The following is a 27,876-nucleotide window of genomic DNA, read 5'->3' as shown; positions in this document are numbered from 1 at the left end:
AGTTATTTTAATGTTATTAAATTCAAATCGATTTTACATTAAGTCTTACGTCTAATTATGGTAACTTAAATATAATGAAAAAAAAATTATGTTTAAATTCATTTGTGTTTGAAAATTAACATACTTAATATTCATAAATTAAACAAGAATAATTTCCTCGTAATTTAATAACATGGAATTATTAACACACAATTTAACTATCGCAATAAACATTTTATTTATATTAATATTTCAATAAGAAATCAACCATTATATTTTATTTGAATTTACTTAATACCAATAAATTAAATGTTCTTTTATTATTTCATATATTGTTCTCGTTACTTTTTCTTGGGTTAAACGAAGATTTAAAAGAATATTTTATAGGTAAAGTTGAATTTCCACTTATAAACACAACCCTCAAATTAAATAAATACTTCAAAAAACTTTTTTTTGTCTTTTTCATGAAAAACGTTACTTCAAGTGGAACTCTATAAAATGAAATATCTCATATATTATTTCGGATAAAGCTGAATATTAAATAAAAGTAATATTTTGATTATTTATTTTCAATCGAAACAAAATAATAGTTGTTATTAAATTAATTATGTGATTATAACGTTCTTAACAGCTATAAAATTATTATTCCATAAATTAAATGTAATTTTGATTTTTAAAGTAATAAATATTAATTGGAAATATTTTTGCCATTCTTATCAACTTAATTTTTAATTTAAATACCTGAATTCAAGTTATCTGATATTCATAACTAATTAAACAAGCACTTTGACTAGTATTATCTATATAAAAAAGGACACAACATTACAAAGTCAGGAGTTTTTTTTTTTTTTAATATTATTAACACTTTTTATTACAATATTTTAAAGACGAAATTGCCATTCCAACATCCTATATTTATATACAAAAAAAAACACATTTTTATATCTGTCCGTCGTAAAAGTCAGAACTCAGTTTTTAAAAGCTCGTAACTTGAGAAGCTTTCCAACGTATACATATTTATGTAATATATACGTTTTATATTATCACTTAATATAAGTGGATAAAATCTGTAAAAATTATTTCAGAACATACTACTTAAGTTTGACAAATCTGTGGTTAAGAGCTTTTAACCCATTCTAAAGTGAGTACCAAAATATATTTCAATGTATTTATTACAGAGAAATATATTGTTTAGTATATAAAATTGAAAGATATACACCAAATAATTTCTAAAACGTTTGAAACTTCGATACAAATAATATTTATAAAAATGGTAAAATATTTTTCAAAAGAACAATGCTTAAATTTTAAAATATTTTTAAATATTATTTATGTAAAATGTATCGGTTCATTTATTATTATAAAAATTGTTTGAAACTAATTAATTTATTAAATATGATAAGTCAATATTTATTATTATTGATAATTAACTAAATTTTAACTTAGATATACTATAATAATTATAATTATCTATAATATATATTAATTAAAATACCAACATTTTTAATATAAATATTAAAAAATATATAGGTACATAAAAAAACACCAAAATTATATAAGATACAGCAATTGAGTATATAACATAATATAATATTATACAAATTATATAGGTAGGTAATGTGTATTTGTAGATAGTTAATATTCATAATAAGGACTATTTAAATAAAATCCAATGAAGATTTAAAAAAGTACACTTTGCTTAACGGAAATATGATACTGGTGCCAGTAATTAATTTACATTACACAATAATAATTTATAGTTAAATTATATCAAAATGTGTGATAGATTAATTATTGAAATAAAATCTAATTATAAATAGTACCAAAGAAAATGTATTATAACAATGGGATTTGAAAAATGAATACCATATTTATTTTTATACAAATATTTTTTTACTCAGAAATATGTATTAAGCTAATACAACTTTAATACGAAAAAAAATCAATAATCAATATCTAAACCCAAGTCAGTAAAATATATTTAAACATTTATAAAACCGTTAGCTGTATTTGTTGGGGCAAAAAATAATTTGTTAACGAAAGTATAATCTCAGAAATATTTAGTTTGTTTATTTTACTGTTTGAAGAAAATTCATACAATTTATTATATCGTTATATTTTACAATTTTAAACAATAAATTATTCGGTACAATAAACATTTGAAAGTAATAATAGAAATTTTTTATGTTATTTCATCATCAAGTAATACAATTCTATCAAAATATTAAAAATTTACTAAAAAGTTTTTCTAGGCTTTCGATAACAAATGCCATAAGAACACCTATAGAAAGAATAAATATCACATAATAAAAATAATAGTCTTAAACAATAATCTAAACATTTTTTTAGTTTAAATTGTATTGTTATATTGATATAAGATATTTATATATATATATATATATATTTATAATTGCTTATTGTTTTACTATCGAATTAAGTGTTTGATTACACATTATAAATAGAGTTTATAGTTAACCTATATGTAAATTAATATTATAAACAACAACAAATTTGAAATATTATAGTTATATTATTTTAACCATGTTTGTATATTTTTCGGGCTTTTTACGATTGTATTAATTTGGCAATTAAATAATCCATTTCATTTACGCTTATAAATAATCATACAGATCAATACAAAAAATAAACACATAATACTTGATTCAATTTAAATGAATAAAATACAAAAATAAAAAAATAAAAAATAAATAAAAAAAACTAGTCTTATATAAATAACACATAGAATATTTCAATTTAAATGTCATTTAAAACTTTAACAAAAATACTTGAAACGTTGAAATAATTTTTATTATGTACATATTTTGAAAACATAAAATACTATGAACTTCTTAACTTAACCCATAAAATATGTAAGAGTATTATTTATAACCACTCATAAATTCAATAATTATTTACAAGCCTCGGTTCCAGATTTTTTCGAGTTAAGTTGAAAATCTAAAAGTCTAATTATCAATCTATTGCTCTAGTAAATATGATTTACAACAATTTTTAACGTTAAATAGTTATTTTTCATTCCACTGTTTTATGTGCATATTGCTTATTTTTAAGTCAATAATATTTCTATACATAATAGTGAATACATTTTATGAACGAAGAACCGTTTTTCTTAGATTTTTTTTTTTTTTTTGTAAACACTTTTTCGGGTAGTAAATCTGCAACGAAAGTTTCATAAAACAACTTTTTAAATCGGAAACTGAACACAGATGGAACTTCAAACAGGTAATTTTTCGAGTATCTTAATAGTTTTTCAGATACGAAAAAAAAAACTTTAAAAAACTTTGAAATAATATAAAATTTTATTCAGCAAACATTTATAATTCTTTTGATATCAGAAGTAGATTTGTGTGGTACTACAGTCAAGTTAGAAATCATAAAATAACTCAGAACCGATTATTTTCCCAAATTATGTATATAATATCGGTATACATTAAAGTACGGCCATATGGATGAATAAGCGGTGAACGACATCGGATCAAATGTTTTTCCTAATATAATAATTACCAATGCAAATGACATTATTAAAATTGAATGCCTAACCAAAATCTACAAGCTAACTGCCCGCATTGTGATATATCCAATGGCCGTTATGCCAGTTTATTCGCATTTGTATTACATTTTTACAATAAATTCCATTGCACCACGTTAGAGAATATAAATATTGAAATAAATTATGCCCGACTATCGTTCAGTATAATATAATAATAGAGAGATTTTATTGATCAGTATAAATATTGTATTCACACTTTTTTACTGTCATCACCCGAGCCATGGTCTCGTTTTCACCGATGATGCTCACATAAGATATATGATCATTCACGCGCACATCGATCACGCCTATTCGATCTAAATAAACCCACTACGACCCTGTTCCGGAGAAAAAGGACGTATGGCAGATTTATGAGAACTCGTATCACACTTAGATACACATTGTATAATTATATAATATACCCATACAATCGGATTTTCGTTTATCGAAACTCTATACATAAAGAATATTTGTAAAGAACCAAAAAACATTTATGTCTAAGAAATTTATTTTAAATTACTATTCTACAAAAATGTGTCCGGCCAAAATAGCGAAGAAAAACAGCGAAAGGAAAAATAATGAATTCAAAAAATCGATAAAAAATTTACCGAAACTGAATTATAGCAATAGAAAATATATCGAATGTCTGGGAAATAACTATAATATTTCTTGTACCGATAAATTCAGATATCAGTCAATTTATAATGTAATTTCAACTATTTAAGGGGCATGTCATCCAACCATATGGTGATTTATTGATATGTTGAAAGAGCAGCAAATATGTATCAAAAATTAAATACCAACAATTCATTGCTGGAGCAAAAACTTCTAATTAAAAAAAAATGTATAAAAATTGTTCAGAAAAAATTAAAAGTATCACTTCATCTTATAATACTAATTACAATATTAATTATTTGATATTGCGTACAACTTAAGCTTACAAATATAAGAATTGTAATTTTTAATTAATACATATTTTTATAGCATTAAGACAAAACAAATCTTTGTAAAAGTAAAAATAATCTTAGTTGTTTTTAACTTTTATTTTTGTTTTTTTGCAACATTTCATCTTAAATATAAATTAAATTATAAAATGAAAATAACACAAATAAATAATATTTCGCTGTTTTGGTTTTTGTATCAATGTAAACTTCATTTTTTCTTATTTCACTATTTTGTTTTCTCTATTTTTCAATTCTTTATTTATTTTTCGCCATTTTGGCCTAGAACCCTACAAAATATGTAATTCAAAGAATATAAATCCGATGTAATAACCTTAGAGGAAAACAATTTTATGAGCAATAAGATACGGGCACACGTTGTAACATACTAATCTACCTATTATACTATACTAACATATAATTACTATTATTATTATTATTATTATTATTATTATTATTATTATTAATATTATTATTATTATTATTACTTACTACCGTACAATAGTGCGATTATTTTATACTACAATTATACATTTTATTATACAGTAAGATGTATTTGCTTACGTTTCGTACGGTAAAAACAAGTTTTTAAGAAAGGGAAAAAATTGCATTTCTGTTTAACACGAATTGCTTTTTTTTTTTTAAAAAAAAACCCTTTCAGTTCATTGAACATAGGGTTCTCGACAGTGTATGCACGCGTGTGCCGAAGGTTCGAGTCGTAAAGCCATGCATATTACGTTATGTTATACACGACAACAAGCCACGCTGGTTATAATTTACTACGTTTTCCGCGTAACGTCTATGCGCAATAGTTAAAGGCTGGTGGTGGTGCGTGTGTACATAAGGTTATGGAATCATTATTATTGAATAATATTCGATTCGTCGATATAGAGAAACGATAATTCGACCAATAAGAATGAAACCGAATAAAATACCGGGCAATGTTTATTTATCAAACCATACGTATTTATACATCTATTCAGTCCGACAAAAGCCAGATGTTTTTTTTTTTTTTTATGTTTATGTTGTTCCGATATTCAGTTGACACGTGCTGTAGGAAATTGGGTGAAGCATACTCCTCTATTTTACATAATAATAACGTTGTACACGTTTCAAGTCTAAATAACAGCAACGAAATAATGCGTACATTGTACATAAATGGATATTTTTTTTATTTTTTCTTCCACATACTCCCATACAACAGTGTAATAGGGTCAAGGTGCCGGGTGAATGAATGATGTACATATAACGACCTGACTGCAGCGCGTCCCGTTTTATCACTTTTGTTTTTCGCTTGTTTAAATTAGTTTTTCCAGAAAATTGGACTTATTAAAATATAAAACTACAATATTGTGCAAAATAAAACACGTTTTCGGCGGTGGTGTAAATAAACGACGAAAATCCTGCGGTTTTCGTTGAAGAGTTGAAAGTTAATGTTACTTATAACACGACTTTGTACTTTGACTTGGTGGTGAGTTTTAATACCAGTTTCATTATCTTGAAATCGTTTCTAAGTGCATGGTTTTTAAATTTTCTCCTTTGACCCGAGTTAAATAAATAGCGTTCGAAATCGCATTACATTACCCATACTATAAAGATATATGCGTATACATTTCAACTATATTGAGAAAACCATGACGTGTTGTTGAAAAAAAATGACAAAATAATTTATGGTATACGGTCGGTATCATAATGTATTTTTACCAATTAACCGTTTACCTTTAAACTTTTTTACCCGTATCAATTTTTAAATATCTCTAAATAAACTACCATAAAACGAGAGCATATGTTTATAATAACTATAAAAATACAGATTAAAATAACTCGTAACGTTAAATACACTAGTCAAAATTTAAACGAGTTTTAAAACTAAAGGTAGATGATGATTTATTTTACATTGTAAATCTAAAGAAAAAAATACTGTTTCACTAATTTAAATTTAAAAAAAAAAATTATACCATTAATTTATACCTGAGTTAACCTCACACAAATTTATTATATGTGTACTTAAAACTATTAAACAACTAGGAAAATTACAACGAATGCAGTATAATGTTTTTGTATTTAAATGTATTTTCTTTTTTGACTTGGCATTCTTATTATAAGAAAATGTTATTATTTAAATAATACATTACCCTACTTTACTTATTTGCCGACCATCTTTAGCACACAATTTAGTAGTTTCAAATAATGATATAATTTTAAAAATTATAAAACAAATTAATACGTGCTCTCTAAGTATGTGTCTAGTATAATTATATTAAAAAATTTAAATTGATAAATAATCATGCATACAAAAACAAATTTACAATAACAAATAACCTACAGAAATTTAGGTAATTAAAATAAATATCAAAGGAAGTGTAAATAAAATAATACATTTCGTCTTACATAAATAAAAAATATAATATAATTAATAAAAATATTTGTCCATTATTTAGAACGCGAAAATGTATTTTTCAAAATTTCAATCGAATAATTTCATTGCATTTTCATTTAATTTAATTAATTAATTAATTTGAACTCAATTTTTGAATGATTTATAAAAAAAAGATAGCTAACACTATGTACACCATTCAAATAACTGTTTGACAAATATATATTTTGTACTTAGATAAATTTTTAAGCTTATATCTGCGCATTTATTTAATGGTTATAAGTATAACAACTAAATTACCAAAATATATACCCTACTTAATTTATATCAAAATAATTGTATTAAAATGTATTACATTTTTTTAATTAAATGTTTGAAAATTATTTAAAAATAATTCATTTTAAAACTTGAATTATAATAGAAATAGGGGTGTATTTATATATTTATTTATTTTTTATATGGAGAATCACAAATCAATGGAAAACAAAATTATAATATTTTAACCCCCTTCCCATACATAAATAGTCATGTGGATATAAATGATAATAAAAAAATCATTTTGAGTGTAAATAAGGAAATAAATGTTTAAAATTATTCGATAGGAGATAATTAAACATTAGATAATTTTAACAAACATTTTCTTAAACTTATTAAATTTTTTATTAAGATGATATACAGATTTATTTTTGATTTTATTAACTGAACTATTTAGTATTTTGTATAATATTGATAAGCATAAATATTTTCTTTATAGAAAATAATTTTTATTTTTACTTTTTGATATTCTTAATACATTTTAACAACATTAACATATAATGATTAATAATTTATTTTTATTTTTAAAAAAATGTTTGATGCCATAAACTGTACTATATATTATTTTTCAATGGGCATTAGTCTAGTGGTTTTGTTTTTATGACAACAAAAAGTGCTATTTATTCACCATTCATCGAGCATCTTTTAATTTCCGTTTTAAAATTAACTATTGTTTTTATTTACATATTTTTCAAGAGAATTACCGACTTTGAAATGCGATTCATGAAACATTAAAATATTTCCTCTAATTTTCTTTAAACAATGAATATTGGTTGAACAAAGAAATGTAAATTACAAATTATAAAAATTGTTTGAAAGAAACAGTGTATTTTAACCACATAAAAATAAAATTATTAAAATATACCAGTTAATCAAAAATATCATTAATAATATATTTTTTTAATCTTTTCTTTTTTGTTAATTCCACTGCCTTTCAAATATAATACAACAACATACGATACTACAGTAAATTATTTTGCCATTATTCAAATCACACTTAATGGACAATTGCAATTGAATTATTCATAGTGTGATTATGCATACAATTTTGACTCTAAATTAAAATTATTTCTTCGAGAATACATTATTAAGTAATTGTAAAACAAAATGGTTTAAAAAAATAGAAGCAATAATAGATATAATATATATAATCTATATCTATATAATAGATAAATCAATGATAACAGTCCCCCAAGAACAATTCAAACACAAATATATTTCATGTAAATTTTAACACCTCTTTCAAGTACTAAAGTATTTAAGATAATGTCATCTGTTAATTTTTTTAACAGGATCTAATATAATAAACATTTTTAGAAAAATTATATTTCATTTGATTTATAAAAAAAAAAAAAACCAGAGTTGCAAATAAATGTAAAGAATCATCTACCGACTAATTTTCAGTAAAAGCGTACAACTGACATGATACCAATTATATCGACTAGTAAAAGATCAATAAATGAACCAAAGACCTAAGCTAATCAACTAGTCTGGTTTAATTTATTAATGACAAAATGGATGGGACCATAGAAAGAGGGCAATTTCACCAGTGGGAACGACTGTATCGTCGAAGAAAGGGGGTTTAAAAAGCAGACTGCACATTTGGCATAAAAAAATAATACGAGGTTCTAAAAAAAAAAAAAGTATATATAATAAAGCAAGTTTTAAAGTATTGAGTTCATCGCAAATTGGACCGAAATCTCGCGTATCAGTTATTATTATTATTATTTTCGTTCATCGCTAACCGGAAAACCTGACACTTTTTATATACACCAAAGGTTTTGAGAAGAGAGGCGTACTGATGGAAAATTGCACGGCTGTCATGACGTAACTACGGTAGAGCATGACGGTGAATGGTTGTGTGGTAGAAGTGGGTACACAGGGACATTTCTCCGACAGACAGACTGTTACTTGAACAATTGCCAATCCCCCTTATTGCTTGGTTAAAATTATGGGGTGGGAATTTTTTTTGGCTCAGGAAACTTGCCGGTCTCTTCCTGTTTGTGATGTATGTTTTTGTCGCTCACACACCCCGTAACATAGTGGTATTATTGTACTGCAAGCACGTCTCTCTAATACATATATGTGTATGCGCATTTGTATGTATATGTATATCTATATAATATAAATGAATATATATTTTTTTTTATCGCATATCATAGCTAACGGCCGTACTCAAATACTCGTTAAGGTCGACTAGAGATAACATATACGATTTGTAAGGCCAAAAAAAAAACCAAAATTATAAGTTGTTTAAAATAACCATAATCGAAGATGAAATAGTACAGCCACTACAATGGTTTTATGGGGGAAATAATATATTTTTCGTTTTTGCCCCGTTCAATATATTACGAAATGTTAAAAAAAAAACTAATAATGACATTTATGACATGATATATATTTCAAAGTATATCGACATACATATTATACACATATACAAACCATCTAAAATAAAAATAAATGTATCCTAGGAACAATACAATACATCTAATGGGGATTCAACGTATTATATTTAAAATCCATCCTGTATATATACGTCGCCATGAATACTATGTTATTCGTTATTCATCTACATATAAGCAAAATTGCGCAATAACATAAAATTGTAAAAAATATGTATGTAATATATGTACAATACATCTTATGGGGATTCAACGTATTATATTTAAAGTCCATCCTGTGTACATACGTCACCATGAATACTATGTTATTCAACTACATGTAAGCAAAATTGCGCACTAACACAAAATTGTAAAAAAAAAAATATTTTATTTGTTGTGTTATGAATTAATTTTTTATCAATAACAATATAAATTATTTTATTAACAATATAAATCACAAAATAATATGTATTGGCTTATTGAAGCAAAATCAAAACATTATAATAAATTCCATAATCCATCTATTTTTCGTATTCAAATAAAATATTTGATTATATATAAATAGTAAAAATTAAAATATTTAAAAAAAATAAAATGAATTAAAATAATTAAAATGCGCCCGAGTTCATACTCATGTCCAGGTTTGCCTCCCCTCCTTAAATCCGGTGTTGATAATAAATTATTAATTTTTATTTCATTCATATTAACTACATTAAAATATTTTAAATGAATTCGATTAAAACCACCTTAACAATTTAATATGTTATTACTATGTTATTCCTTTATCCAATAAAAATCTTTAAACTAAGCAGATTCATATCATAAATATGCAAAATTATTTTTTTTTACAAATTAACAATATGTTATGCAAAAAAATTGTTTTTAAAAAAAAAATGCAAAATAACATTTTTAATGACATTGTGTAAGTATAAAAGTATTATAAATGAATTAAAGTAATACTATTTATATTAAATAATTATAATTGGACGAGTACCAGCATGAAGTAATAAATATGGTTTTCAAGTTTTCGAATTGAAAACTCCTACGATTATCTTAAAGCAAACTTTTGTATTTGGAAAAACTTCTTTCCACGTCACAAAATACAATTGGCGCATATTTAAAACTCGATAAATCTTTAACTGACAGTTCCTCGTCTTCATCACATTCAGTTACCTGGCCTTTGATTATACCATCGATTTTTTCAATGTAGAATATCCACGATTTTTTGACAACACACCTGTAAGTTTAGATTTAACGAAATCTATCCCTGACCCTCCTTCTTCGAATTTAATTTTAATATTTTCTATGAGCAATAAACAATTTCTTAAAGTAACATTCGATTTCTCCAGTTTTGTTATTGTATCTATTAAACACTGAAAGTGTATTGTAATAACGGCGAGCTCATTTTTTCACTCTTTATCATGAAATATCCAATATTTGTCATCATTCGTCGGCCGTCGATAACGATGATGTCGATTGACGATCGCTTATCGATGTATAATGGGTTATTTACAATCGTCAGTAGGTATCTTTTCAGACGTAAGTTTTACGAATTGTGGAATATGCAACATTTATGCAACTATCAAGAAATATGCAATAAATATGCATTTTCAGTCAAATATGCAAAAATATGCAAAAAAAAATGAATCCCAGACTGTACACATTACGAAACGTCAAAATTTATATAAGTAATCAAAATTATTCTGTTACAATTCACAAGGTGAATTGTAGAAGTTTATGCATTTGTATAAAAATCCGGGCCCTAGTTATTATTTTTAATAAATGTTGTAATTTAAATCTATTAATAATATAAATAGCCTTACACAAATATTAATAATATTTAAGTTTACCCTACCAAATATATTATTTAATAATAGAAAGTTCAACTTCATTTAATATAACTCAATTTAAAAAATTGATTATAATTTTATGTATCTAAACCATGAATTAAAATAATAGATCTGTTACACAACAAAAGATGTTATAATATTTAAGGTAATTATATTACTAAAATAAAATGTTCATGACCTACTCAAACTTGCCCTCCCGTGCACATAATAAGTAGCCTATTTTTTATTTATTTATTTATTTATTTTTTTTTTTTTTTTTTTTTTTATTAGGTATTCACCATAAAATTAATTTATTTTATGTCTTATTTAATCTTATTTTAAACCTATCCCAATATAGATCATATTAAAACAAAAAAATTCTCATTTTAATACTTAACAAATATTAAACGACTTGATGTAGTAATACTATATTACTGATCCACGAGATTAACCATCAGTTTAGATTAGTGGAGTAGAAACTGTTTATATATACATGACAGATTGGCATGATAAGGGAGACTATCCAATACTAAACCGTATCTACTGTTTATTGATAAGACAACATTGCTCTCTAACATTCACAATGTCATTCAATTTTTTATAAATTTTTCTTTTCTCGCACGCAAACAAATATACACACGTACGTGTTTAATACAATATAAAATGTAACAATAAAATGGTTCAAACGCAACAGAGTGTACCTGTAATGTTTTTTGCCCATTTATTTTTTATGTGGATGTTTTTACGTACATAAATATAATATTTATGTATATGTTACCGGCAATATGGATAATTCAGATATTTTATAAAATATCTAGGCATTATGCAAAATGCCAACTTTTTTTTTAGGCAAAGTACAACACATTTTATTATATGTTATATAACATTAAAATTCTTATAATTATTATACATTATTACTCATATTACAAACAAAATTTAATTTTTATCTATTATTATATTATGACTATTATATAAATATTTTACATTTAACTACTTTTAAACTACTATTTACTTATTATAACATGTTGCAGAAAAGTGACATTTTGAAGTGCACAAAATGTTATTTTTAAGGATAATAAACTTTTTATTTTGACACTTGGACTTACAAACACATTTTAAAAATCCTTGGTCAATTCTTTGATTGAATTTTTATCAACTCATTATACTGTTCATCAGATAAAAAACTAGTATTAGTGGCCAAATTTTTAAAAAAAATTGTATAGTTTGTTATAAAAATTTGACTTCATATTAATCGTATGCATAGTATTGCAACACCATAACGAGACACGAAAATTACAAGAAAGATTACGATATTGTAATAAAATTATTAATACGCTCAATATTGTACCATAGAATTATTATTATAGTAGTAAAATAATATTAATTTTTATTATGTTAAATCGTTCACGCACATTTCTGATAAACTATAAGTAAAGTCGTTGATAATAGGCGAAGCCCTATTTTGTTTATTTTCATCATATTGCCTACTCCACGTTTGAAATTATACATAATAACTAGGAAAAGCTCATATTATGTATATTGCCGAGTGATTTTTGGATTTTTGGCATTTTATATAATGCCTAGGCATTTTGCAAAATACCGGATTATCCATATTGCCGATAACATATATATATATATATATAGATATATAAATCGTATATTTATAAATATATCCAAGCACACGTCGCATGTCCATGTAACTTTTTCCTTGTGTTTTTGCAGTGTGACCGTAAATTTGAGTCGTTTGAATACATTTATGTGCGGAGAAATAACTTATTTTATGACTTATAAGTACATGTGTGTGTGTGACACTATGTATATGCATGTATGATAGTCATTAAAAAAAAAGAAAGAGATTATTATTTGGTAGAAAACTTTTCCGGTCAGTTTTAATGCTAGCCAATTTCACCTAATCCACGGAGAAAACCGAAAATAAAAATGGCTGAAAACAAAAAATAAGACGTGTCATACGGACGCACATTGACCAGACTTGCAGTATTCTTCACGCATAAAACCTTAGCTTTAGCACTTCGTACAACGTTTTATGAACACTGAGGACGGAATTCCTTCTCGTCAATGTTCGCGGTATATAGTACAACATATAGTACGACGGTGATAGCATAAATGTTACTTTTATTTTTTTTATTTCCCAGTGACATTATACTTTCAACATTCGGAAGCCTACATAACGACCACTGCAGACGCCCGCCGCTCGTTCGATTGTATCTGTTCTCACATACATGACAATTCCCCGGTGGATGTTGACTGATTATTTGTTTTACCTACACAATATTTTCTCAGGGTTTATTATTTGTTTTTTTTTCTTTTTTGCACAGTAAATAACAACCATATTTTCCTATAAAAAAAATATTCGTACAATATACATGGTAAATATTCATATTTTATCAAAACAATTTAATAATATATTTAGGTATAATTACTATAAATATAATTATTGAGATATTTTTAAGAATGAATGTAAAATTGAACATGAACCCCCTATAAACCATATATGTATATTTATACATAGGTATAAAAATATTTCTTAAAAATATTCAGACATTCAATTACCAATAATAAATACTATTGTTTCATAATCAAAACATATGTCCCATTATTCTTTATAAAATACTATAATTTACCAGGAAATTATATGTCATACTAAAATTTCCTTAGGTAGATCTGTGGTAAGAATTTTTGATGTACGTTTTGGATAAAACACATAATTTAATAATTATGATTTTTAATTATTGTTCATTTAAATACACCATACGATAATTTTACTTGTCTCATGATAGTTAAATATAACTCATCATTACAAATGGTATTTCAAGAAAAGTCATTACGAATGTTTTAACTTGCAAAGTAATAATACGTTTGACGATTATATATAAAAGTTCATTATACCATTACAGCTTATTCTGTACATTTATTGAAAATTACATGCATAAACAACTAAAGCTTTTTATGAATTAACTCAATGCACAAAAATACAAATTTACATATCCATGTATTTTAATAGCTATTTCATAATGATTTATCATAATCAATGTAAGGCTTGAGAACTACTAATAAAAAAATCTAAATAATTACAATGCAATTTATTTTTTGAACAATTTCAGATTTAGATCTAATTTCTAACATTTTAATTATAAATCAGATAATATTTGTTCACTATTTATTATTTCATTTTGTAACGTAAAGAGTTATAATTTTGTATGGTGTGTAATATATTATGTATTTAAACAATACTGGTCTATTTTTTTTAATTTTTTTTTTTTTTTATATATTTTAAATTAAAAATTATTCTGAATATTGAATTGCATTAATCCGTTTTTATTGAATTTTATCTGAATTTTCTATTGTGATTGTTGTTCAATGGTTGTAATTAAAATAGATTAAAAGCACTGAGCTTACATGGAAGGTCGGTCGATGAACAATTGCGAGGGCCGTTGAAAATCCGTTTCATGAAGCACAATAAAGACGTGGCTTCTATCAGAGCATAAGCGTCCAAAGAAAAAAGGTCACCTGTTTCAATTTAACGATTTCAATTTTCTTTGGACATAGATGATGTATAAATAAGCTTTTGGTCGGGCTTGAATAATTTCCGAAAAGCTTATAAGTTTCAACAGAGTTGATAGTCGGATAGTAATCAAAACGTGTAATCCACTATATTTATGGTCAATGGATACATATAAAATAAAAATACAATATAATAAAACGGTAATAAATTTTTATTGGAAAAAACGTGATTGGAAACACAGAACATACCAATTGAAACAGCTAGTAGTTTGTTCTGAAACCGTAATCAATATCACATGCATTAGAATTACGCAATATGGTACAAGTTCTCGAGAATATGAATGCGAATAAATCAACACTGAAAGAATTTTGTCTTTGACATCAGACTTAATAAACATTATCTTGATGATGGTTACTATCCCTTAAACTGTTCAGTCAAAATGTTAGTCTAAAAAATTAAAAAATCAATATTATATTAACAATATTATATGTGTACATTATTTATCGTAAAAAAAAATTACATTCATTGATAAATATTATTTTTAAGTATTTTATTTTATTTTATTTATTTTTTCTCTAAAATATAATTAGACCGCGCACTTTTATTGTTTAAACTATTCGCAAAATTCAAATTTCAAAACATTAATGAAAATGATACTTGTGGATATTATAATAGGTTCTATTGAGGTTGTTGTTTAGAATATATTATTTAAAGAAATAATATTAAATTAGCATTAGTTACATTTTTAACATAAATTGGCACGTACAGTGGTTTTAATTTAAATTATTTCATAATTAAACATTTTACTACATACGTTCTAAAGTAAATAATTTAATTAACAAGTGAATATATGAACAAATATTTATTTTTATCGTTTTCTATTAAGAATGATTATTTAATCATCCCGCAAAAATATCTTATCACTATAGACACAGAATGACGACATACATGTATCCATTTTTCAAGTACCTTTCTAAAATTTCGGATAATTCAATTAATTTTAACCGTCTGTACATTTACACCCATTCTTTTCGATTTGAAAAATTTCTATATAATAGCTTAATGTTGCGATAAGTACTACGTTATTGTTACCCTACACGTATGACGTATCATGTATCAAAACATATACTCATTACGTTTTTTCGGGAAACAACGAGTATTACAAATTTCCGGGAATCCATGGAAAAGATGTGTACCGAAAAAACAAATCGATTCTGTCATGGTCACAAGTTATCTGTACTATGTACATTGTGTGTGTGTGTGTGTGTTTATGTTTTTGTATCGTATATGCTTAGCTTCTTCTGCCTCTTTTTCCCATTTTCCAGTAACTTCAACCCCGATAGAGAAATGATGGATGACAAAGTCGTCTTTGTTCTCCTCCACCACTCGAAAAATTCACTGCCACTGCCAGTACGACGACGATGAAACACGCGAATTAATACATCCATGGACGACGATCATAACTCATTGTTTGACCGAGACGATAAGACCAAGTTATAAGAAAAAACATGCATCTCATCTCTGCCAACAATTTCATATATATCTATATATATTTATGTACATATATATCGAAAACTGACAAAATGTTTGTTCTATGTAAACATTAAGCACTGTAGTTAACAAACAACTTTATCGATTAAGAAAAGATATTGCCTGCCGTCGAGTTTTAAATAAACAAAAATCAGTTAATAGAGATTAAATTAATTTTAAAAATAACTATTCATTTAACGCATAATTTTAAATTAAAAATGTAAACGATTTAGCTTTGAAATATTGTTTATATGATAAATTTGACCTTCATAATCAGTGTTCTAATTAATGTCTCCAGTAAAAAATCTAAATAAATTGTCGATGAACATTTCAATATTTAATGACTTTAAAATTCTTTGATTGCAATTTGCATATTAACTCCAATCATTTAGATATTAAAATGTATTTTTTCACAAAAATAAGTGCTAGGTATCTAAGATTTACCAGACGTAACTGTAGTACAAAACAAAAATAATAATAAAAATAATAATATAATAAGATTTTAAAATATAGTATACAAACATTTTCAGAATATTATTATAAACGTGATAAAGTTATAAACATATATAAATATACGTATTATATTAATATACGTTTTTATTAAATCCCGTATGAATTATATTTATTTCCAATTTATTTGATAAGACCGTAAGCCTGTTCAATTTCGTATAACATGTAATTCATACAGTGTAAACCTAACCCATTTAATACGTATACGTACTGCAGGTCAATCCTTTGAATACCTACTACTACCGTTCGACATAATACAAGTATTTATATACGATAAATCAGATTAACGGTGAAAAGGTACGAAAATCGCACAGTCTTTGGTAATCATTGTCGAAAAATGTATAGTAAATTCGTAATAGGAAAATAATAATATGCTCCTCGTTTCACGTCTCTGTACAAGAATACGCGTCCTCGTTTGATTTATTGAAGAACTGTGGTCGCCAAAAACTTATTTCCGTTTTATGTATGTGTGTTGCAGACGTCATTCTATTCTACATCACTGAAAACGCTCATATCCGTATCCACCATCATTTTGCTGGGATTAATCATGGCTTATCATGCGCTCGAAGTACAGGTAAGCTCATATACTGACCTATATAATAATATGCTCTGTCGTGGGAACTTTCACAAATAGTTTTACAAGTCTTTTTTTACTGCAATATCGCCGATCCAAGAGGGTAAACTATAGATTATATATAATGTTCAGTACACAATATCAGAATCATTGAAAAAAAAAATGCCTTTATAAAACAATGTTAGAAAACTTATTCGGCATAAGGTACCGGAAGCTCAATTGGGATTTTCCCTATGATTTAGGATCTTCCATAATTGTTCACGTTCCAAAAAGTACAATAACGACAATATAAATATTATTCACTCCCGTTAATAGTGCACAGCATATCGTAGTTCACTTAAAGCTCTTATTACACTATTTTTACTATTACTACTGTTTGTTATAAAAAAAAATATTAACAAAAATAAGGAAACTTAAATATCCATATTTTTCGTCGTAATTTATCATATTAAACAAATATTAATCTATTATAATAATAATTAAAAACACTGATAATTCTAAATATTCAATACTTTTCATAAATAGACAGTATGAGTCTTAAACATTAAATGAAAAACCACACATTTGTTTGCAACAAAATGTATACAAATAAAGAATAATGTGGAAGAATTTAATTATTATAATTTAAATTATTTTAATTGATTATTAAAATGAAATTTTAAATAACATTTTATAAAATCTCTACCTACTCAAAAAATGTATTAAAATTTAAAAACTTTCAACAATAATAATATAAATAAACTAAAAATGAAAATTTGGTTTAATATGGTAAATTAGGTATTCAAAATACTGAAGTGTATGTTCAACTAGAGTTGATTGCAATATTTTCATTTTGTGTTTGATTTATTATAATTATGTCTAATATAAATAAATAAATATATACGGACTCTTTCATATTTACATAATTTTGTTTTATTTTAGTTTTTTGTTTTTATTCGATAAAATACTTTGAATTTCTCAAAATACTAAGTTTATCAAACTGCTGAGTGATTGAAAATACTACGTAAATAAAATAAAACATTTTTTAAAAACAATTTCTTATAAGTAGATACTCTTATAAAATTATTAAAAACATATACTATTGAATCAATTATTTGCATTAAACAATATATTTTTTTTTTTATAACACTCAAATTCTAATATATTTGTTTATATCAAATCCAAATTACTCTATCGTTTTTTATGAATAATGAATTCCAGAAACGTATTACATATTCTAAAGTTCTAAAATAAATTAAATTGTAAACGAATTGTATTCCATGCAATTTCCGTCTGACCTTATCTCTAGAATACAGAATTCGTTACCCTCTGAGACATGTAAATTATTAGTGTCAGTCTAAAGTACAAAAAACAACAAATCTTCTCGTTGGTACACAAGAAGCAAAGAAATATCTGCTGACTCTGAAAATGTATTCGTGATATTTTTCCAAAACATAAAAAGTACATTAACTGATAAGTTGCTTTTACTTAACAGTACTATTTTCGACTACCACTGAGAATAATTTGGTTATTAGATGCAAGGGTCGAATGTAAAAGTCATCTCTCGTTCGGATCGTCATTTCCATAAGATTAGACCGCAAGTAACTTACAATTCTTGTGAACTATAATAATAATTCCTATTCCAAAAATTATTTGTTTTGATACATTATTATTTAAATGTACATTACTCGATATCAATATTTAAAAAAAAAAACACCCAATTGACTTAATTTAGAATTTAAATATGAAAAATAAAAGAATTATTAACCTACCTTCAATCGCACCAATTTTTCGAATTATTTTTTTTTTTCATTACCTAGTAAATTATACTTATATTATCATTGTATGAATATACGTAAAAACTTTTCAATGATATAGAATAGCCAAGGAAAAGAAATAAATTTTTGTCGTATCAAAATTATGTAGAACATATTCAAAATGACCCGCAGGCCGACTCCACTCATTTTACGTGTTTATTATATCTCCTTCTAATAAATTATATCGGCTCCCAGAAAATATACATATTAACACACACACATATATATATATATATATATATATATAACATACGTTTGTTTATAATGTAAAAGCTCTTGTGTACCAATCGTATATGAATCTGTAAGGAAGCGAAAAAAATATCCTTTTACAAAAATGTAGACTTTGAACTACGATATTTTCAGGACCTGTGCTATATTTTAAAATAAATTACAATTTCGAGAAACTCTAATAAAAGAAGATTCACTAGTAGTGAAATAAATTATCCAAACACTGTTAATTTTACAAGATCGAATTTTAAATGTAAGTATTTTATCACGCAGTAGAAAAAAATCATATAAAAAAACATTAAAAATTACTATTCTAGTAGATCATTTTCTTATTCAGTCATGAGTAAATATTCTTAGAAGATATTTCACGATTTATATATAATAGCATTATTTATATGTAATTAACATTACAAGTATAACAATTTTTACTAAAACTTAACCATAAGTGATCACGTCTGTTTTATTTAAAAGTATAATAAAATTAAAACATATTATAAAAATGTTCAGTTTATAGTGTTTCTCCTTTCAAATTATATGTATCTTTTTTCGTTAATATTTTGTTTACTAAATATTGTAATACTATATTATTGTGTGTAAACGAATTACATATATTAATAATAATTAATATATAGTCACGTCACAATTAAAGTTTCTACGATAAAAAAAATATAATACATTTTAGAATTATAGATATTTATGATTTAAAAAAAACCTCAAAATATTTTATTATATTATTAATATTAGGATTGTAAAAAAAAATTTTTAAATAAATGTTTATATTCTATACACGGCAATTCAGGAATAGGTACATTGTGGAAAACTTATTCGAATAATATTGAAACCGGTTAAATACGGGGAGAAAATTGTATGAATAAGTGCATTCAAATTATTTTTCTTATTCAAATACTAATTAATATTATGAACTAATATTCAAATATTTATATCAAATAAAATTAATCAATAGGTAATTCAACTTAGAATATTTATATATATTTTTTAAAATGTTATGTTTTTAATTACCTAATAAATCTTTTAACCTTATTCATAAAAGTTATTATGATAAATTATATTAATTCTAATTCAAAATGAATCTATAATGTATGTTTATTAATATAATGAAAATTTTACACTTTTTTTTTATAATTTGCCTTTGTTCGCACATTACAGCAAATTTTACACTTATATAGTATTATAGAAGATGTTTTGTATTTACGTATTGAAATATTCTACATGTATACAATTATTAACTCTGTATGTTATTAGATTCCTAATCATATTTGAAAAATATATTCTGAATATATTTATTGAAAAGTATTTAAATATCTATTTTGAATGTATTTTATACAATTATTCGAATGAGTAGGTATTCAGAATATAAAACGAGAGTAGTGTTTACGTGTCTGGTATTATTCGCTATGAAAAATAAATGAAAGCCTCTATAGCACAATAAAAAATATATATTATTATTATAAGCAATCAATATCACAGTAGGCATAGTTGGTAAAAGCATATAAATGCTGTGGGGTTGATATTATTGATAAACTCCAAGGTTTAATGATGGAGATATGGAAATTAAAACCTCTGAACAAGTTTTCTGAAAGAACGCACTATGGAATTTTCCTTGGGTCCCAGCATTCCTGTACAGCAATTATTGATAGCAGTGAACCTGACCAAACCGGATATACTGGATATATAATATATATATAATTGGAATAGTTCTGTACGTTGTTTCCGGCGATAAGAATTCTTAATGGAAATGGTTCGACAAAAACGGCGAATATTAGCGGAAGCCTCAAGTTATAAGGCAGCAACAAGTAATATCGCTCTCAGCTCTAAAATTGCAGGCTAATTTAATTTCACTCAGGAAGTATTTAAGTTCTTTTATACACACATACAATTTATTATTAAGCTATTTTGTTTCCACACCGAGTTATTTAGCATAATACGCAGCGATATACTACTTATCGATACGGTATAATATACTAAGTCGGATAAATTCTCATGACGATTTCCATTGGACACGATACTATTAAAAATATGGTTATTAGGAACATTTGGAAGGCTGGAATAAAGAGGGATGGACAAACTAAATAATGTGTTCAAAGTAAATTTTCACCGTTACAACAGCGTTTATTTGATGCTTTTGTAATATATTTAATGCAGCATATTACATAAAACTTTTTTTAAATAATTAATCCGTTTATAATGATAATATTGTGTATGTATTTCAAGTAAAATAGATAATTATTTTTATCAAACATTTCAAAAATAAAAAATGTATGGTAACATAAAATAATTTGTTATATTATTAACAGATATTTAAACAAATTATTTTTTATCACTTAAATAGTTTTAGATCAAATATTTTTTCAACATAGTTGCAAATATATTCATTTTCATTCAAAATTTAAAGCGATCAACTTAGTAATTATTACAACAACCAATTTTCATAGGTAACATATTAAATAATTTAAAACATTCTTAATTCTTGCGTGTTAAATATTTTTATTCATTTTTAATTAGCAAACTTCTGCATAGTTTCCATAAAGTTACATAATATTATTTTTATTGATATATTAAGTATCACGAAACTTATTGATTTTCAACGACGTATTTTAGAGTTTTATGGGAGTAAAATTATTCAAAATGTTTCCATAGCACGAAATCATAGAATAGAAATCAAAATATTTTGTTTTTTGATTTACAAAACTAACAATATTTGAAACTATCAAAAACAATAGAAAATTTAATTTCGAGTCTACTATATTCACATATTTTATTTTTATTTATTCTCATGTAACTATAATAATACGGTTTACGTTCATCGTCCAACATGAACAAACGTGGTTTTCGTTTTTTCGTTATCTTTTGCACACAACACTAATGAGTATAATCTAATATTATTAATCAAAACATGTCTCGGAATAATTCGAAACGTAATTTATCCTCTTCGTCATCATCTTCACTCACAAAATCTAGCGGCAAACAAAGTAAAGTATTCATCACACCAAATCGCTATGCTTCACTCTCCGAGGACAACACTTTCGACCAGGAGATGTTTAACCCTCCCGCTATCGTAACACCTTCTAAAGTCCAGTGCAACGATTTTCCCGGTTACGTGGAAATCACTCAAAGTAAAACAATTTTTTTTTTGCACCTCCCTTCTATTTAAGCGTTGCATGCGAATCTTACACGCTCAAGAAATCCTTATTCAGCCTTGTCATACCTTCGGGTATTAATTTTAAAAATACCCCAAAGTCCTTGATTATCCGCACCGACGGCATCAGTAATTAAAATCTAGTTTATAATTATCTTATCACTAATAAACAGATAAATTTACACACATACCTGCCTAATAGTTTGAAATCGGTCGATAAACAGGTAATATGTTCTTGACTATTATTTAATATCAACCATACCACGCAATGAATAATAAAAATAAAACTGGCAAACCGCCTTTAACAAAATCGCCATACAAAAACTATCCTAATACCTTTAGGGACATCTCTTAAAAACACAAACAAAAATACAAATACACCTACTCCTATGTATATCTCACCGAATTCGAAATAGTACAAAGTTAAGCTCAAATGTCGTCTCTAAAAATAACGACAGCACACCGTCTCCCTCTATCTCTACATCTCATCATTTCAACACACCGTCTATCACTTCGGCATAACTAAGGTTAGTTGCCTTCGATGTAGCAAAAGCTTACGACACTACTTGGTACCCACAAATATTAGAAAAATTACATAAAATACTTAGTAACTGAAACATGTTCAACTTCATAAATTTTCTTAGATAAAGTTTCTATTGGACAGAAACTTTTAATTTAAAATAAATGGCCATCTTTCCTCATTATTCAAGCAAGAAAATGTCGTCCCCCATATCAATAACCCTACTTCTCATTGCCATAAATGATATTTGCGATGGAATTAAATTTTCCGTAAAATACTCCTTATTTGTCAATGATTTAAACATATGGTGCTGCGGAAAAAACACAGATATCATACAACCGTTACTGCAAAACTCAATTTCCACACTCGTTAAATGGCCAACCATCTCTGGATACCGATTTTCTGATCCAAAATCCCAGAGTATCATATTCACTCGACAAAAAAAATACAAGTCACTAGAAGTTAAAATAAATAATCTTCCAATACACACCGCAAAAATTATTAAAATCCTAGGAATTATATTTGACAATAAAAATACTTGGATTTCTCACTTAAAAGATCTCCGAAAAATAACCTTGACAAGAATTAATATTCTAAAGTTATTGGCTCATACTTCTAGGGAGGTATCTCATCATCTTTTAAACAGATTCACAAATCACTTATATCATCTAAATTAGAATACGACTCCTTCCTCTTTATTAACGCAAAACCATCAAAGCTAAAAATGATTGAAACCATACACAATTCCGGCCTAAGGTTAAACTCCGGAGCATTTCAATCTAATCCGATCCCCAGCATACACAACATCTTCCATATTCCACCGTTAAATCTTATAAGAAAAAAAAAATGTCATATTGCTAGCCGCAAGACGGACTTGCCCAGTACTTATAAAAGTGAACTTCGGTCGATCCTTGAAAGCTACCAAGACTATACCGCATTTTACACTGATGGATCTAAAATTGTAGCTAGAGTAGGAGCAACTATTTTATTCAATGAAGTGTATATAATACTCAAGATTTCCAACTCCTGTTCAATTTTTCAACAAGCTATTGCGATATCTTTCGCCTTCGATATAATAAAACGAAACAGTATAAAAAAAGCTATTATACTCATTGATTCCCTTAGTACTCTAACGAGTATTCAAAACTTCTTCCAACCAAATAGCATAGCCATGAAAATCCAGAATCAAATAGCTTTCCTCAAACTCAACGCACAAACCATTGTTATGATTTGGATTTCAAGTTACGTTGGTATCTTTGGAAATGATTTGCCTGATACATACGCTTAACAAGCAATAATCTCCTCTGACTCATGCCATCTTCTTATGATCTCATTTCTTGATATAAAACAGTCCACCCACATGTATATCCTGAATCAATGGCAATACTCATGGACAACACTACACACTAAACTAAACCAAATAAAATCAACGATTCTCCCTTGACCAGCCTTCCCAATATACAGACATCAAGAAGTAATTATAAATAGACTCCATGTGGGACACACATTGCTTATTCACAGGCAACTTATGACCAGAACTGAACCTGACCTATATTCAACATGTGGTAAAATTCTAACAATCAAACACATTATCTGCTACTGCCGAATCTACACAGACATCCGATGAAATCTCCAAATTACTGATAACCTCAACGAAGCACTTAGTCCAGAACTAGACAACATCAAAAAAATTTTCAAATACTTGAAATCAACCAACTTATATAACCTTATTTAATTTTGTTATAAGATGTGTAATATGTAAACCCTTTTTAGTTTTTGTTTTTAAGCCAATAATATTTGTTGTTGTGGCGCTTCCAAGTAAAAAAAAAAAAAATTAACCTATCATTTATGAAACAATGAAAAAGTATTCGACTATAAATAATGATATCAAACTTTCACACACATGCATTATTCTTTAGACTTTAACTAATTCTAATTGAAATTGTAACAATTATTCCTAAATATCAATCAAAAAGAAAAAAAAGAAAATTATTGTATCTTATAAATTTCATTTAGAAATACAGATTTTAATATTTACACTGTGGTTATAATTATATAAAGATGCTTCGAAATTATGAGAATTTATATTACCATTAAATCTTAAAAATTATATAAAAATAAAGCGTTTATTTGTTTATCTGAAATAATCTCAAAAATTACTTGGCCGATTTTTATGAAATTTGGTACAGAAATAAATTAAACTTTGTAGAAGGGCATACGTTACATTTAATTACAAAAAATGAAAGGGAAGCATTAGTACACCTTATAAGGCCTTATAAGTTTTCTAGTTGCTATAATAAATGAAAAAAAAAAGCCTCTTTGTTATACATTTTAGTATGCACCTAAAAAATGGTGAAAGTGTCTATTTTACTGAAAGTAATTTCCAAGAGCAACACTCACCGCTTTTTATGATCCATGCTTCTCGCATAGATAGTTGTATGTAGCCTGCTTACGCATCAGAAAACCTGATTTATTTGTGTACATACAAGAAGGAAAAACAAAAAAATTGTGTATCTAAATGCATTTCAATAAATAGCCTTTAATTGAAAATTTCGGTAAAGCACGATTGAGCATAAAACGATTGAGCATAGACCTTTTTAGCAACACGATTGAGCATAGAATATTTTATGCGACGTTGCCACATTCACGTTGCCAAAATTTTGTAATTTATTATTTTCTCGTATTATTACACCAATTATTATGATATCTGACGCGAGCCGTGAGCTTTATCGGCTTTATAAATTTTATCGACAATGTTATCGATTAATAAATTAGTTCCGGAGCAAAACGACGTTTTAAACATTTAGCATCGGGGGAAAATATAAGATAATTAAGATACAAATCCAAAATTATTATAGAAATAATATCAGTGTTCGATCACCTGTGTAGTGTATAGTGCGTGTATACTTAGTGCGTTTTTCTATTTTTTTAAAATATGGATATAACAATTATTTTATCGGAAAGAGGCAAAGAATTGGCCCTAGTTAATTTATACAAGTATAAATTAATTGGAGAGCGAAAAAAAGACAATCTTTTGAGATGGAGGTGTACTAATAATAAATGTTCGGCAATAATGTTCTCGGGTTTCGATAAACGTAAAGTGATTGAAACTGCTGGACAACATAATCACGATAAAAATTCTATTGAGAAAATAGAAACGCAAGTTTTAAGAGAAAATTGCAAAAGAAAAGCTGAAGAATCAATTTACACACGGCCACTTAAAATTATTCGCACCGAACTTTTAAATTCTTCTCCAACATCAAATTTAAACAATCAAAATGTAAGAAATGTACGGAAAGCAATGTATGATAAACGGAAGCAGACCTATCCTAAATTACCAACTTCTTTGGATGAAACAATTCATCAATTAAGTGACTTAAAAAATGAAGAATGTTTTAAATATAAGGGTCAACAATTCATTTACATGCCGACTGATGATAATTTTGTATGTTTAACTACAGAACAAAATCTACAATTTATGACAAATAATTGTACTGAGTATTTTGGCGATGGCACATTTAATTATGCTCCAAAATATTTTATTCAATTGTACACAATACATGGATATAAAAATGGATACTACTTACCACTTGTTTACTTTTTTTTACCAAATAAAACTAGGTCTACTTATATTAAAATGTGGCAATTTTTAAATAATTTATGTTTGAAATTATGCGAAAAAAGTTTGCAAATTAACACATTTCATGTTGATTTTGAAATTGGAGCTCATCAGGCAATTACAGACGTGTTTGGAAATATTAAAATAATTGGATGTAGATTTCATTTAGGACAATCATGGTGGAAAAAAGTAAGAAACAGTTATATAATATAGTGCTTTTTTACTAAAATATAATAATTTGTTTGTAGATTGTTGGCGAACCTTCACTCAGAATAGCATACATGGACAACAGTAATGAACTAGGGAAATGGTTGAAAATGTTTTTTGGTTTGGCGTTTATTTCCCCAGAAGAAGTAGTTGATGCATTTCACGAGTTAATATCAATTTGTCCAAATGATGACGGTTTCATATTTTCTGATTACATTATACACAACTATATTGAAGATCACTGCCAGTTTCCTCCAAATATTTGGGCGGAAACTCCTTCGCTAAACCCAAGGTTTTTAACAATATTTTTTAAAACTTATTATAAAAACTTTTTTTACTAATTTGTATTGTTTTATTTAATTTTTTTTAGAACGACCAATGCAGCTGAAAGCTTTCATCGCACGTACAATTCACAGTTTTATTCACCTCACCCCCATGTTCATACAGTCGTTAGGGTATTGATCGAAACACAAGCGGAAACATCGACTAAGATCAATTCAATTCGACACAAGCCTGGAAAATTACAATCCGCAAAAGAAATAAAAAAAAATGAATTGAATATTCAAGCCTACAGCCAGTTTTTAAATCGTAAGAATACGGAATCTTTATTAATTTATTTAAGTCAAATTGGAAGCAGATACCAAGGTGTATCAATTTAATTTATTATTATCAAAAAATCTAGCTAGGTATATTATACTGTATTATAATATGAATGTGACAACTATTTATAAATATTTTGATTTTATTATTTTGATAAGTCATAAGTCATAACTATTATTATTATTTTATTATTAACAAAAATATCTATATACTGTGACAGCTATTTATACTACTATCATAAGT

General features: G+C 26.0%; 1 protein-coding gene across 4 annotated transcripts in view; it reads left to right on the top strand.

Annotated features, from left to right (window-relative positions):
- Positions 1-27,876, top strand: part of LOC112679619 (small conductance calcium-activated potassium channel protein) — a 367,436-nt gene that overhangs the window by 300,151 nt on the left and 39,409 nt on the right. For all 4 annotated transcript variants that reach the window (XM_025549502.1, XM_025549500.1, XM_025549501.1 and 1 more), the window contains one exon: positions 17,411-17,506. In XM_025549502.1, coding sequence (XP_025405287.1) covers positions 17,411-17,506 — 96 coding nt within the window. The remainder of the gene's footprint in view (positions 1-17,410; positions 17,507-27,876) is intronic.

The sequence above is a fragment of the Sipha flava genome, unplaced genomic scaffold (genome assembly GCF_003268045.1).
Source record: "Sipha flava isolate LNK unplaced genomic scaffold, YSA_version1 165_pilon_pilon, whole genome shotgun sequence".
NCBI lineage: Eukaryota > Metazoa > Arthropoda > Insecta > Hemiptera > Aphididae > Sipha > Sipha flava.
This window is presented reverse-complemented; position numbering and strand designations above follow the sequence as displayed.